Source organism: Eufriesea mexicana, unplaced genomic scaffold (genome assembly GCF_001483705.2).
Source record: "Eufriesea mexicana isolate 0111107269 unplaced genomic scaffold, ASM148370v2 scaffold10620, whole genome shotgun sequence".
NCBI lineage: Eukaryota > Metazoa > Arthropoda > Insecta > Hymenoptera > Apidae > Eufriesea > Eufriesea mexicana.
Genome location: NW_016918268.1, coordinates 21,947 through 36,203, shown reverse-complemented (window position 1 = coordinate 36,203; position 14,257 = coordinate 21,947). Strand labels below are relative to the sequence as shown.

Here is a 14,257-nt window from a genome sequence, read left to right as displayed (position 1 = left end):
CTTCCCGATCCTCTTGGAACTGCCTGCGAGTTACCACGCTGTACGATACAGAGGTTACTCCGAAGAGTAATAAAATCGTGGCAACGTTTCTTCCACTTTGCTTGCAACGAGTATACGCGACGTTTCGTGAGAACCTTGGGGAAAATGATCCGGTCCTCGAAGGTTTCCGAGAGCGCGCCCGCGTCCGTGTGCGTGCATACGTATACGCGTGCACCATGCTGCTCGTCCGGAATGGTTTCGAAATACCGAAGGGTATATTAGCCTGTTCCGAATCCGCGTTCCTGTTTCAACCGTGTCCGCTTCCAAGCGTTTCGAGCACGCGAGAACGCAGAAACGGGAAACCATTTTTCTTCCAATCTTTCCCCTATTTCCAGCCAAAAGACTCTGTCGATCGCCACCCGTTCCGGAGAAGCCGGAGAACCGATATACTCTCGATAACGAGAAGCTCGTCGTCCCGATAATGCCAACATCGCCACGGTTATCGTTCGCCTACTACGCGATTCCACGTGACCCTGTATATGTACCTGGAAACGAATATCGGTCCAGCTGTCCAGCTGTCCAGCAGCTGCTCGTGTACGCTTCACCTGCCCCGTTTCTATCGCTCCCGCGTATCGTTCCTACGTACGCCTGTACTACTCGCGCTCGTCATTTCCGTCACCTCGATGCGTTCCTCGTTAAAGCGTTCGCCAGACGTCGAGATCTTGGCCTAATCTTTTCTTTCCTCCATCCTTCCGGTTCCATCGGAAACCGAATTGTCAAATTTTTCCAACGCGCCAGGCCAACATCGGAAATCTCACCTGTCGTGATAGTCTCCGATTGGTCTTGCGTTTTCTCCACTCTCTAAGGATAGATAGTGCATGTTTCTCTCGGAGCGACGAAACGCCGCGTCCTTTTCCTCCAGTCGTCGCAGAGTCGTCGCATAGTCTCGCTACGTAGGTAGGAACTCGGTGGACGAGTTACGCGTATACGAGGCGGAGTAGTTGCGCCGGTAGTTGCGCGAATAGACGAGCAGATAGATGCGCGCGGTAAAGCGAAAACGCAACGACCAAGCAACGTCTCTCGCCGACCGACCAAACGAGTAAGAGAGTCGCGCGCTGTCCGTGCGTGCACCTGCTTCGCGTTACCACGTGCCGATTATCTTTTTTTTTATTTCACCTATCTCTCTCTCTCTCTCTCTCTCTCTCTCTCTCTCGTTCGTTCTATCTCGTTCTCTCGTCTCTGAAATCGATCGTCCAACGGATAAAGATACATACGAACAACTCGCGACCAGACGAAACGAATTTCCCCGCGACGACCGATTACGCGATGTACCTTACCGGATGGAAAGTTGGTTTTATCGGTTTATTCGGAAGATCGAACAGGTGTGAAAGAACGATGCTACACACCTGCGCGAATAACCGTACATCGGTTCTACTGTTACTCTCGCGTCGCGGTTTCCCTTACTTACGCTCTCGACATACTTTTCGTTTAATCGTATCTTCGCTTTTGTCGCATGTCTTCGCAAATGACGACCCGAGAGAGAAGGAGAGAAAGAGAGGGTCACGATCGAGGGGAGAAGGAAAAATTACGCGCTCTTTCTCCCTCTCCCTTTCTGTTCGCGAAATCCAAGATCACACGACGCGTCAGTTCACTGATACAGGAGCGCGCGTTTCCTCTTGGCAAACGTAAAAGTGGTCTGACGGATGTGGCTGCGGGTACCCTGATGGATAAAATCCCGTCTCCTTTCTCTCCAATAACGCCTCTGTGGTATACCTTTTCAACTACCTATATATTCGATACACGCGTGAACACGCTCTCGGTTAACTTGCTTCTTCGGTCACCGATCGTCCGGTAACCAACGAAGAAAGCAGTAGTTTGCCGAAATACCTGACGCAAACGACGGAAAGTGGGAAAGAGGGAGGGAGCTGCAATGCAATAGTAGTCGGACAGAGTTGGTCGGGTCGGTAATTTTTCTCGCTTATGTCGCCCAACGATCAAAGCTGTTTTACGACGATCGATAAAGCGGATTACATCGAGTCGATAGACGCAGTCGGTACAGTATGTATCTACGTTACCTCCACTCGATCGGTGAATCGGACGAAGCCGCGCATTTCGAAATGGATCGCGTCACGAACACTCTTCTCGTTTCTTCGTCGCGTCGCGTCGCGTCGCGTTTTCTTCCTTCCTTTCGTTCGAAACGGTTCTGTCGACCCGCGCGCGTGCAGTGGTAAAAGATAACGACCGGTATAGGAAATAGATGGAAAGGATGGACAAGTGGATTTACGCGGAACGATAATATCCACTTTGTTACTACGCGAGCGTAAAATTCGATCAAGCGGGGAAAATGTTTTAGCCATTTTAGCTGCGAATATGTCCAGCGAATAGTCTCTTTCTAACCAAACATTAATTCTCATCTTCGGAGCGGATAGCGCGGATAACGTATAACGGATAACGTATAATCGATTTTCCTTGGAGCGGAATAGACCGAGTTGAAATTCTGTTAGAACGTTAACGCTCTTCGAAGCGAAAGTATCGTAATTTTTAAAAGGTGTTTCGGTCGTGGTCGTGGCCGTGGTCGTGGTCGTGGTCGTGGTCGTGGTCGTGGTCGTGGTAGAGAAATCTTTCGTCTCGTTCACCGAGTTCATTTCTTCGGCTTGTCGAATAGAGGAGGGTTTCACTTTTTTGCCGCGTATTCCTCCACTCGAACCAAGCGCATACGCGGGACGCGCGTCGTGCCCGATCACCGTCCCTGCCGTTTCGCTTGCTGACATACACGCGCGTCTAACTCCATTTCCTTTCCTTTCGAACGCGCACCATCGCGTACACTCGGCCGAGTACAAAAACCATAAATTCTAATTACAACGAGACAGGGAATACGACTCGAGTACACGGTGATACGGGTATACCGACGGGAACATTAGCGATAATACGCGAGAAATGCTCGCGGGTCTCTCGAGAAAGAAACTAATCCGACTCGTCAACTCGTGACACGCGTTCAGTATTAGGATACTAGGCGGATAGCGAGGAATATCGAGAATATCGAGTTTAGAACCGAGCATCGCTAATGGACCAACGTTTCCGTTACTCTCCTAACTTTCCCATCCACTGCTTTCCGTCTCGCGACACCAGCATTTCGTCCCAGAGGAAAGCTATCCTCCATGTGCTTTACATCACGCGATACTACATTCTCGCGAGATCGTCGTTTGATTAAAGATCCACGGCAAACAGTCGTCAGTACTGGCAACTCGGCCTACCAGCCCTCCGATATCGTCGTCTCCGATATCATACGCGCGTACGCGTCTGTCGGCGTTAAATCGCCTCGCTCCATCCTCGCTCCATCCTCGCTCCATCCTCGCTCCATCCTCGCTCCGTCAATCGTCGTTCCTCGTCGTCCAGAGTTACTGGCTAACCGAGAAACGATCGATCGAGAAAAGTCACGATCCGAATCTACTACCACCATGTGTATGTAGTAGTTTCGGTTCGCTATAGTTTCTTTACCTTCTTTCTACTCTATCTTTCTCTACCTTTTTCAGCATATACCTTTCGCACTATAAATCTTTCTTTACGCGATATACCCTCCTCGCTTTACGAATTTATCATTCTCCCGATATATCCGTGTTCGTTTCCGTTTAGCTTTACCCTTTCTAAATGTTTCACCCACCTCCGAACGTTTAAACGAATCGCCAGCGAGCACACTGCTCGTATCGGATTCATTTCTAGTTTATGTCTCGACAAATACCCCGTAAAACCGAGAGAGTTATTTCGTTTTAACGCCTAACCATATCGTTTTCATCGATACTTGCATTCCTACGGAAAGTCGGCAAATTCTTCGATGAAACGTATTCGATGATGGAAAAGGTCTTCTTTTCTTTCTTCTCCTTTCCCTTCCTCTCTTGGAAAAATAGCAAACGGTAAAAAGAAGAAACATTTCCATTTTCCTTTCTACTTTATTTCTATCCCTTCTTCTTTTTTCCCTTCATTCTATTCGTTGTATATCCCTCGACTAACCAATCGATAATCGACAGGTAAATCGAACAATTTCTCTAATAGAAAATCAACGCGGTTGCGCTCGGTCCCGTTCAAATGGATTTACACCATCGGAACCGATTAAAAACGTCCCTCCTCTTTTCCTCTTTTCCTCTTTTCCTCTTTTCCTCTTTTCCTCCTTTTTGCATTTTTCCACTTATCCACTTTTGCCGTATCGCTGCTTGGCTAAGAAGGGAAAAAATCTGCCCCGAACGATTAATCTATCGCGTTGTCTCGATCGGAACGTAAAACGTATACGCGCCTTCGTTTCTTCTATATCGTTAGTTTATTCAGCCTCTTATAACGCGTTACGTCCGCAACGGTCATTTGTTTCGAGTAAGTACCACCGTTTCAGAGACATTATTAAAATGGACTATTGGGTGATTTGCATGCCGACGACAATGGTAGACGGCGCCCCCCTGTGAAACAGACGAGTTATAGGCGCCGCAACAAACGGTAATAAGACGATTCTCGAATTCTCGTAAATACCTCGAGAAAGAAGACGAAAAAGAAGAAGAAGAAGAAGAAGAAGAAATAATTTTTTATCTTTACATCTTGACTCGTGGAAAATTCATTGCGATACGCGAAAGCAATTTGAATAACCAATATTTCTTCGTCGATCCCATCAAAATCACACACACACACTTCCTTTGATACCCATCCGAATTCCGAGATGGACCGAGGGTCGCCGGTCCATATATATTTACCTTAACGATATACTTATTACGCGTATCCCGATCAAGACGAAAAGGCTCGTAGCTTAATGAAATGGAAAAATAATAATGGAAAAATAATAATGGAAAAATAATACACGCCTATAATAATTAACTATTCTTATTCTTTTTCTTTTCTTTTCCTCTTTTAATCTTCCCGATCAATCGTCTTCAAAGTCTAGATGAAACATCAAAATCGCATAATCCACCTATACACGTCTTACCATCATTTATCATCTTTCCGTTTTCAAATTCGCTTCTTCTTTTTTCTCTCTCCCCACTAAACGACATGCTCTCGCGAAGCAACTGGTATTCTCGAGTCATTCGACTCTCTCGGTTCGACTAGAAACCAAGAACCAAGAACCGATCGGTGTTATCGTAGCGAAAACGCAAACAGCAACGGTAGCAATGAGATGGCAAGCTTAATGGACGCAACTCGCCCTAGTTGTATCTGTCTACGTTCGAGAAGTTGTTATCGATGGATTAAACGTGACTAACGACCAACCAGTTAGTATTTTCTTTCCCCGTTTTCTCCTTTTCTTTCCAAAACACTCTCCGTTCCATACGATTGCCTTTCGCGTCTATTTGCAAGCCTCTTAAATTAAATTACTTTTTACTCTGCGTACGGTCTGGTCGAAAAAGCAAAAAGGATAGAGGAAAGAAAATGAAGGAAGACGGAGAAAGGGGGTGAAAAGGGGTGAAAAGGGGTGAAAAGGGGTGAAAAGGGGCGAAAAGGGGCGAAAAGAGAAAAGGGAAGAAAGGAAGGGAAGAAAGGAAGGGAAGAAAGGGAGTGGAAAAGGAAGGAGGAGAATGGTGGAGAGCGCGTGGTGAATCGACGATAGTGCGCGCGGTCGAGCTCGCGTCACGCTCGTTGGTGGTTACCGGAACGATATACGAGGATCGAGGGTAGGAAGCTTGGATGGGGTAGAACACGGATCCATTTGATTGGTCGAGAATCTTTACAAGTATTACGGGGAGGGGATGACGATGGGGATGAAACAAGTGCCGTAAACCCGCGGGCTTATATAAACCGTCCACGGTAGATTCGTATTCGCAGAGCAAGGCTCTCCGTTGTCGAAGAAACAACCCGTCGCTTTAGACCGTCGGAACTTTCCTCGATACGAAAATCATTTACCCGCATTCCCGTTTCTTCCTGTTCGTTCCCGTTTCTTCCCGTTCGTTCTCGTTACCCTGATAACGGAGTAGTACCCCGCAAGCTAAATCGCAAGGTAAGTCCAACCATCATCAGTTTCTCTCTTCCTTTACTTTCTTCCAATTACGCCTATTTTCCCTTCGCATTTTTTATCCCTTCTTTTTCCTTTTCCTTTTCCTTTTCCTTTTCCTTTTCCTTTTCCTTTCGCTTCCTTTTCTCCCTTTCCTTTTGTTAACTGTTAAATCGTTGCACAGCAAAATTACTCTCCACGAATCTCAGCTAATCTAAATCCTATTTCTACATTTCTCTTCTTCTTCTTCTTCTTCTTCTTCTCCTCCGTCCTTTTTATATGCATATAAATGGAATCGGTATAAAATCGGTCCCCCGTTCGATGATACTGGGGAATACGCGCAGACGGTAGTCGAATTAAGCACGAGGAAATATCGAATTTCGTAATAACCCATCTTCTCGATATTCGAATAAAAGTAATTCGCGCCACGTCCCTTCTTCTACCGTTCTTTACCGACACAGTAACACAGTTACACATTACGTCAACAGATAATTTCGCTTCTTCCCGTTTTTCTCTTTTCCTTTTCTTTTCCTTTTCTTTTCCTTTCTTTTTCTTTTCTTTTTCTTTCCGCGCATCGAATCGATAGTGTATCGAATCAGTAGCGATACATACTTTCTTTTCTCTTTTTTCTTTTTTTTACTAGAGAAAGGAAAAATGAATTATCAAATGAAAAACTGTCAAATATACTTGTCATGATACTTGTCACCTGTGCACCCCTTCTTATTCCAAACGCATGTTAGATTATCACCATTTCTTTCTTTAATTGCCAAAACAATTGAATTTTTTTTAATAGTTAGAGCGTGCGTGCGCGCACCTGTGTTTCCGTGTATATATTTCCACTTTTGAAATCGCATAATCGAATAGAGAAAACGCAGCTGGTGTTCGCGTTTGAATTTTCATGCTCGATCGAATCGAACCGCCGTTCACCTTGTTTCGAGTATACCGTAGAGCTTAGTCGCCGGACGGAAAACGGGAAATGGCAAATGCAAAATGAAAGGTGGAAACGGAAAACGGAAAGCGGAAAGCGGAAAGCGGAAAGCGGAAAGCGGAAAGCGAAAAGCGAATAGTGGAAAGCGGAACGCCGAAAGCGGGGAACGGGGAACGGAGAACGGGAAACGGGAAAGGGAGGATGTAAAATAGAACTACGAAATGTGCAAAGGTGGTGGAGAATAGAAAACAAAAAAGGAGAAAGAGAGATAATCAAACGTTAATTGTTATAGGATTAATCTTTTTAACGATAATTTCTTCATCAGCTTTTATCTCGTATTTTCTACTGGCACGTCGCTCTGAAAATATTTAACAACGCTATACATACTCGTTCCCTTTTTTCCTTTTCTCCTCTTCTTTTCAAGCCTTTCGAAAAACTAGTACAGTGGAGTATTTACTTTATAGTAGAGATCTTCCGCAAATGCGCCGACAAATTTACGCGTTTCAAAGTTTCTAGCTACATCCGTGTCTCCGAGTATCAAATTGTTTTTAACGAATGTAAGTACACGCGTGAAAACGTGTATCGTCAACATCAATTATCGGAAGCGCTGAATCCAATTATCCCATGTTACGGCCATTCGGCACGCTCAAAGCAACTCGTGATTGCCTTCCAATAAAATACTAATTGAACGAACATCGATACGAATAGAGGTATTGGAAAGCGTCGCTATAATCTCAGGCGTGCCATAAACTTGGAGATGTTCGTATCTCTGCCAAGATGAAATTTTCCCGAAACCTTTATATCCTTCCACTATGCTCTATAACCTTGTTTCAAGTACGGAAAAATAAGGGGAACACGCTTATGTACATGTATATTTCGTAAATGAACGCTTCGCTGCTATAACCATTTATACGACTATTCGTTGCCCGAACCGGGTAAAAATTCCATGCAGAGATCTGCTCGAAAAGTTGGCCACCATCGGCCTTTCCTTCCTAGACTGTGCCTTGAATAGTTTGTTAGTCTCTTTAGCTTACTGAATGCTCCCATCTTCTCTTTTCCGCGATAGCCTAAAAAAGAACAAGTCACGGAATCTTTGCTATTCTCTTTTCTCTCCTTTATCCACTTCCCTCTTTTGTCTTCTTCTTCTTCTTCTTCTTCTTCTTCTTCCTCTTCCTCCTCCTCCTCCTCCTCCTCCTCCTCCTCCTCTTCCTCTTCCCCTCCCTCTTCCCCTTCCTCTACCTCTTCTTCTCATTCTTCTCTTTAACCGTTTCAACCAATTGAATTTCTAATAAAAAGAAAGAAATACATATACATACGATCAACTTTGATAGATGTAAAAATGAAAAATTCTATCACGTTTGATTACAGATTAGGGAAAGGATAGTCGTTAAAGATGCAAGGGATCTTACCGTTCTACATACTGCTGATGGCTGCCGGTTTTTTCGTGTCGTCGAACCTTTCGACGAATGCCGCACCGTAAGTCTTTCATCGTTTGCCACCAATTCGTTCATTTTTTCGACAAACCGTTACCCATGATCGATCGTACTATACCCTTACCTCGTGACACATGACAGACCTTTTATTCGTTTCAAGTACATTTTTTACCCGCCTATGTGGCTCATTGATACTACGCACTATATAGCAAGTCAAGGGGTGATATGAGTGTGCTAATTGTAAGACGGAAAAAGACGAGGCGTCAATCATGATATCTCCAACCAAGTGCAAAATGAGGCAAAACGTGCGACGCAGTAGTAGCGGATAGAAACGCGAATCGGTGCTGTTGTGAATCGCGTGTTCAAGAAATAGAAAAAAAGGTATACGTATGCTAAAAGTGAACGAAAGACACATCTCAACAACGTCAGATAGTTTAACCCAGTTCCATATGACGAGAGACGCGGTTTAATAAGAGGAAACGATTCTTCAGCCGTCCATCTAAAAGTAAGGGGACACTGGCATTGTTGTTACGCCTCTCGGTACTACTCGCGCTATCCCGTATACGTGTATAGTCTAGAATGGACAAGTTATAAATTCGATAGCGAGATCCTCGTATAAACGAGGAGAAATGTTCACCGAGAGAATTGTCGCGCATACCAACAATTGCCAATGAAAAACACCCGATCGTGTATACTCGAAGAAAACGTTCTTCTTATTTCCTCCTATACGTTACTCGCAGCGAATCAACGCGTATCTCGACTCGCCGCGAACGCTTCGTTACCAACTATCCACACGTTCTTACTTTATTATAGACAACAAGGTTATTGGAGCCAGTTCGTTGAAGAAAATCCTGAAGCACTGATGGAAATAATTACTCGGCTTGGTCATACCATAATACGTAATTCCGAACTTGAAAAGTAAGTAATAATTTCATCCAACGAATACACATACGTCGTTAAATACCTTCACATTTTACCATCAATCTATTCCTACCTCTTTTCTTTTCCTTTTTCTTTTTCTTTTTCTTTTTTCCAGTAACAAACGAGGATTGGATCTAGGTTTGAGTCGTGGATTTAGCGGTTCACAGGCTGCGAAACATTTAATGGGATTAGCTGCAGCGAATTATGCCGGAGGTCCAGGACGTCGACGTCGTTCCGAGCAACCCTAGATAAGAAAACAAAACGATTTCCTTCATCGATCGTATTTCGATCTCAGGCTTTACCATCCTAAATGTTTACTTACACGCCTTTCTTCTTTCCTTCCTTTCTTCCTTTCTTCCTTTCATCGTTCGTAAAACTATGTTTCGCGCCCTCCGTGTCCCTGCCCCATACGAAACAAGCTTGCAACTTGAACAATTTCCATTCTTCCATCTCTATCCATCTTTTAGATCAAACATCAAATCGTCTTAGATCAAATCAGTTTTCATTTTAGTCCTTTCTAATTTACATATTTCTCTAACATAACTAGTAATCAATTTTCATTCCTAAACTCCATCTTCTTCTTCTCCTTTTCATCTTTATTTCTTATTTCTTTCAAACTTTAAGACGATAAAACGTAGTCACCTACTTTCTAGTCATTCTCCTAGTCGTCATTTTGCGTCTGCGTATGCATATACCATGCGTATGATATATGATGTATAATACGTTTTCGATCATATGTAAAACCGGTAAGAGTAATATAACGATACGTGTATACGACGGCGAACGTACGATCGACAATACCGATTCTATGTACCGACAGAAAAAGCCCAGTGATAATTTCAATGTTTCAAATTTCATCATAAATCGTATAGATGCTATCGATAGGACTTTATTACGAGAAAACAGCCTACTTTTCTCTACGCTTTTACCAAACAACAGTCTCGCCCTCTTACACGCGTGCGCATACACACATGATAATGCTGAATTTTAAACGACCCCTGTAAACCAATCAATCCTGTAAGCGAATGAAATTATAGCAATCCTTTTGCATTAACATTCAAATATCCATGTTTATTACGTAGCTCAAATGTTCTATTATAGCTGCATAAGAAATATCGTGTAACACGTGATTATTAGTTTTTTCATAATCAGTTCCTTGCATCCATTATGTTTTCAAATCATCGATATCGCGTGATATCGAATTCGGCTATCGGCAGATGTCAATTCTGCAAAGTTAACGAAAATAAATAGAATATACCTTTCCTTTTTGCGTTATATTTACTATTACCACCCTTTCATTGCCTTCCTTTCCCTTTCTTTCCTTCTTTTTCTTTCTTTCTTCCTTCCTTCTTTGCTTCTTTCCAAGTAAATGCACAATTGCAACACGAACAATCGAATTTGACCGAAAAACACGACTTCAAAAGATGAGAATAAACACATTCCACCGATATTTTCATTCGTATACTCATACGATCGCCGTTTATCACTACTCTTTTTACTTTTCCTGTTATCCTTGTATATTGCTATTTCCGTTTCAGCGTACACACGTGGTATTGCGCAATATTCAGATAAGTAACGTTTGTTAGAGACGTTAGAAAGTAAATCCTCGAAATACCACTGACAATGAGACTCAGCAAAGTTCCGAATTCGTAACTCTTACTCTCGCGTGTTTACCGCTTTGCTTTCGCCGTACTGAGCATTTTATCCACCCCACCCCACTCGCCCTACCATCGACCCCCACTTTTGATTCACGCGCGAGATATGACATGTTAACGATGCGAGCGTACTCTAGCGTCCAATATGATAACTATGACGAAACACGCCAATACATTGCGCGTACTTTCTACCGACATACGCATGTCAGATGCGTATCGTAAGAAACGTAGGCATTGACTTTCTACGTAATCGAGAGGCATCGCGTGTGTTACTTTCATCGAGCAGAGTTGATCGTTGATCGATTTCCTTCTTACAATCTCGCACGTTCCTTTCTCGATAACGTTGCTTCTTCCTATTTTTCTTCCTATTTTTCTTCCTATTTTTCTTCCTATTTTTCTTCCTATTTTTCTACCTTTGCCACGTTTCACAAAACGTACATATTGTTCTACAACGTCACGTTATATGGTACCGTTCTTTCATATTTGTCGATCGATCGGACGATAGTGATGAACGAATAGTGAAGGAAAACAACGAAACATAATAAGGGAAACACTCGCTACGTAACATTATCCACGAATATAATTGAAGTAAGGTTCAATCTAATCGTTTAATCTTCGTAACTACATGGATATAATCTTCATAAGGAATGCTTTGACGTAGTTAGTGATAAACGTTCAAATATATATTATGAGCGGGGAACATGGTCGGAAATCGAACTACAATTCTCGACTACTCATTACTGAGGTTATGGTCTTGCTCCTTATCGTTACTGGTGTTATATTGTTTGTCTATAGCATGACATATGCATTCGCGATCGGTGCCAGGATCGATCAAACTTCTATGCAACTTGTAATATTTGTAAGTACATGTAGCGTTCTTTTCATACACATACGAGACACGATCGTTACACGTATATTTCTTATTCATAATAATTTCAATTACGACTCGACAGGTTTTTCGGCATGGAGATCGTAACCCTACGGAAACATACCCAAACGACCCGTATCGAGATTACAAATGGCAAGAAGGCTGGGGAGCTTTAACCAAGGTTATAGAATCCGTCTGTTTTCTCAAAGTGCACGCATCTTCGTTCGATCGGCAACAAATTTTTCAAACCATGAGAGGAGGGTAAGCATATATTAAATGTGAAATATTATTTCCGGCAAATGAGTGGCTTCTGAGATGTCAATGAGAAACTTTTCGTGTTATATCTAGAAATCTGTTTACGTAGACCTGATTCAAACAGGCGTTTCCTCTGTTTTATCGACTATTCAACATTTCACAACCAGCCATTTTACACCAGGTTTCCGCGTGCAATGCCAAAACGTTCTCATTAATATCTCGGCAGGGAATTATTTATTTCCCGAAATTAATATTTTACATTAGCATGTATCCATCCTCCTCTTCTCGCCATCTCTTCTCCTAAAATTTTGCTGCCGATCGATGATGTGTTCTCTTTGTAAGAACGTGTAGTAGTACAATTGTTTCACGTCATATACAGGATGGCATGTTACGAATGTACAACATTGGCCAGTGGATTCGCAACGAATATGGCTCAATAGTTGGCAACAAGTACAAAAGTGATGTGTCTTTAACGCAGAGTAGTTATGCAGATCGATGTATAATGTCTGCACAAACTTTACTAGCTGCTTTATATCCACCAACCAAAGAAGAAATGTTTGTGCCTAATTTGGCTTGGCGACCCGTTCCTGTTCATTCTACCCCTAGACATTTCGACAAGGTACACGTTAGCCATAACGAATTACTTTATATATTAAAACTCAAGGAAATCGCGTATCCGATGTATGCGAATTGGCATAGAGTGAGACGAGGGGAGGAAGGGAAGTAAGAGACAAGCGATTGTAAGTTTCAGATGATCGTAGTTAAGGCTCCTTGCCCACGGTTAGAGAAAGCTCTGGAAGAAGCATATGCAAACGAATCCCTGCATCCAAATACTCCATCGGCCGAATATTATCAAGAACTTTCCAGTTATACCGGGAAAAATATCGCAACCATCACCGACGTTGAATTTTTGTACAATACCTTGGAAATCGAGAAACGTAATAATTTCAAGTTACCCGAATGGACAAACAAGTATTATAATCAACACATGCGTAAAATCGCAGCCCGTAGTTTAGCCTTATTTACTAGCAATACATTGCAACAACGACTTCGTGGTGGTACATCGATATACTTTTCATAAATTCCGATCAAGAAACTATTTCTCTCTTTTCTAGGTAATTACATTTACCTAGCTAATTTTCGTTTTAGGACCATTACTTAAACATATCTTGGAGCATTTGCAAGCTTTCAACAATGGTCAAGATACTAGACGAGTGTATCTTTATTCTGTTCATGATACGACTATCGTTAACTTGTTACGAACCATGGGATTCAGGAATGAGTACTTTAAACCCGACTATGGTGCGACGCTTATTTTCCAAATGCATGTTTCATCCAATTTTCCAGAAGATGTGGAATTAAAGGTATTCTTTTCCACCCAAACAAATCGATTCTACTTCAGCTGATATTTATTTTCTCCTAATTTCTACTTCTTCCCTCTCTCCTTTTCTACTTTTCTTTTCCTTACAGTTAATGTACCTGAATGACACAGAACTAATGACACCGTATTATATGAATATACCAAATTGTAGTACGCCTTGTCTACTAAAGAATTTATTCAAATTATGGGAACACGTGCTTCCCGATAACTGGGACAGCGAATGTCTGTTATAATAATTCTACTTATTTAACTCGCAATACTGATATTCTATCCGTTTCTTTCATCAATTGTCCATATACTACTCTCATCTAACTTAACTGAATCGAATAAAATATGAATAAAATATGAATAAAATATGAATAAAATATGAATAAAATATGAATAAAATATGAATAAAATATGAATAAAATATGAATAAAAACTGATAAATAGAATCTTAAAGAAACACAAGCAATGTAGTTTGCGATTTTTTTCCAACTTACTTTCTTTCCAGTTTCTAATGAAACTAAACTTACTTCCTTTTTTCCTTTTCTTCGTTAACGCATGGTTATGCGGTGGATGAAAATGGATGACAATTATCCTCTTCCAGCATATCCTTAAACGGTACATTCGGCTCTACTTACTCAACAATTCGTGTCTTATAGCAAAAGAAGAAAAAAAACCGCCATTCCTGCACACATTCGTGATAGCTCGTGCACTCATCAAGTGTGCTGTATCATACGAATCAATTCTAATTCGAGCGAAGCTGGTTAAGATTACTAAATTGGCACAAAATCGTTTAACCAGGATGTGTCCGCGTTGCTTACGCAACAAATGACACTGAATGTTTTGCATGTCTCGTTACGCAATACGAGTACGATTATTTCAAGCACTCT

The 14,257-nt window shown here is 42.1% G+C and overlaps 2 protein-coding genes across 2 annotated transcripts in view; both read left to right on the top strand.

Moving 5' to 3' along the window:
• Nucleotides 1-5,501: 5,501 nt before the first annotated feature.
• Nucleotides 5,502-10,899, top strand: Dh31 (diuretic hormone class 2). Its single transcript, XM_017908402.1, is given in 4 exon segments — nt 5,502-5,947; nt 8,238-8,345; nt 9,116-9,272; nt 9,343-10,899. Coding segments are annotated over 3 exon segments (369 nt in total). The 5' UTR covers nt 5,502-5,947; nt 8,238-8,262; the 3' UTR covers nt 9,472-10,899.
• Nucleotides 10,900-11,051: 152 nt separating this feature from the next.
• Past1 (putative achaete scute target 1) overlaps nt 11,052-14,257 on the top strand; it is an 8,719-nt gene continuing 5,513 nt past the window's right edge. The window contains exons 1-7 of the mRNA XM_017908387.1: nt 11,052-11,466; nt 11,540-11,737; nt 11,832-11,927; nt 12,381-12,620; nt 12,753-13,059; nt 13,151-13,365; nt 13,472-13,611. Coding sequence (XP_017763876.1) covers nt 11,567-11,737; nt 11,832-11,927; nt 12,381-12,620; nt 12,753-13,059; nt 13,151-13,365; nt 13,472-13,611 — 1,169 coding nt within the window. The 5' untranslated portion in view covers nt 11,052-11,466; nt 11,540-11,566. The remainder of the gene's footprint in view (nt 11,467-11,539; nt 11,738-11,831; nt 11,928-12,380; nt 12,621-12,752; nt 13,060-13,150; nt 13,366-13,471; nt 13,612-14,257) is intronic.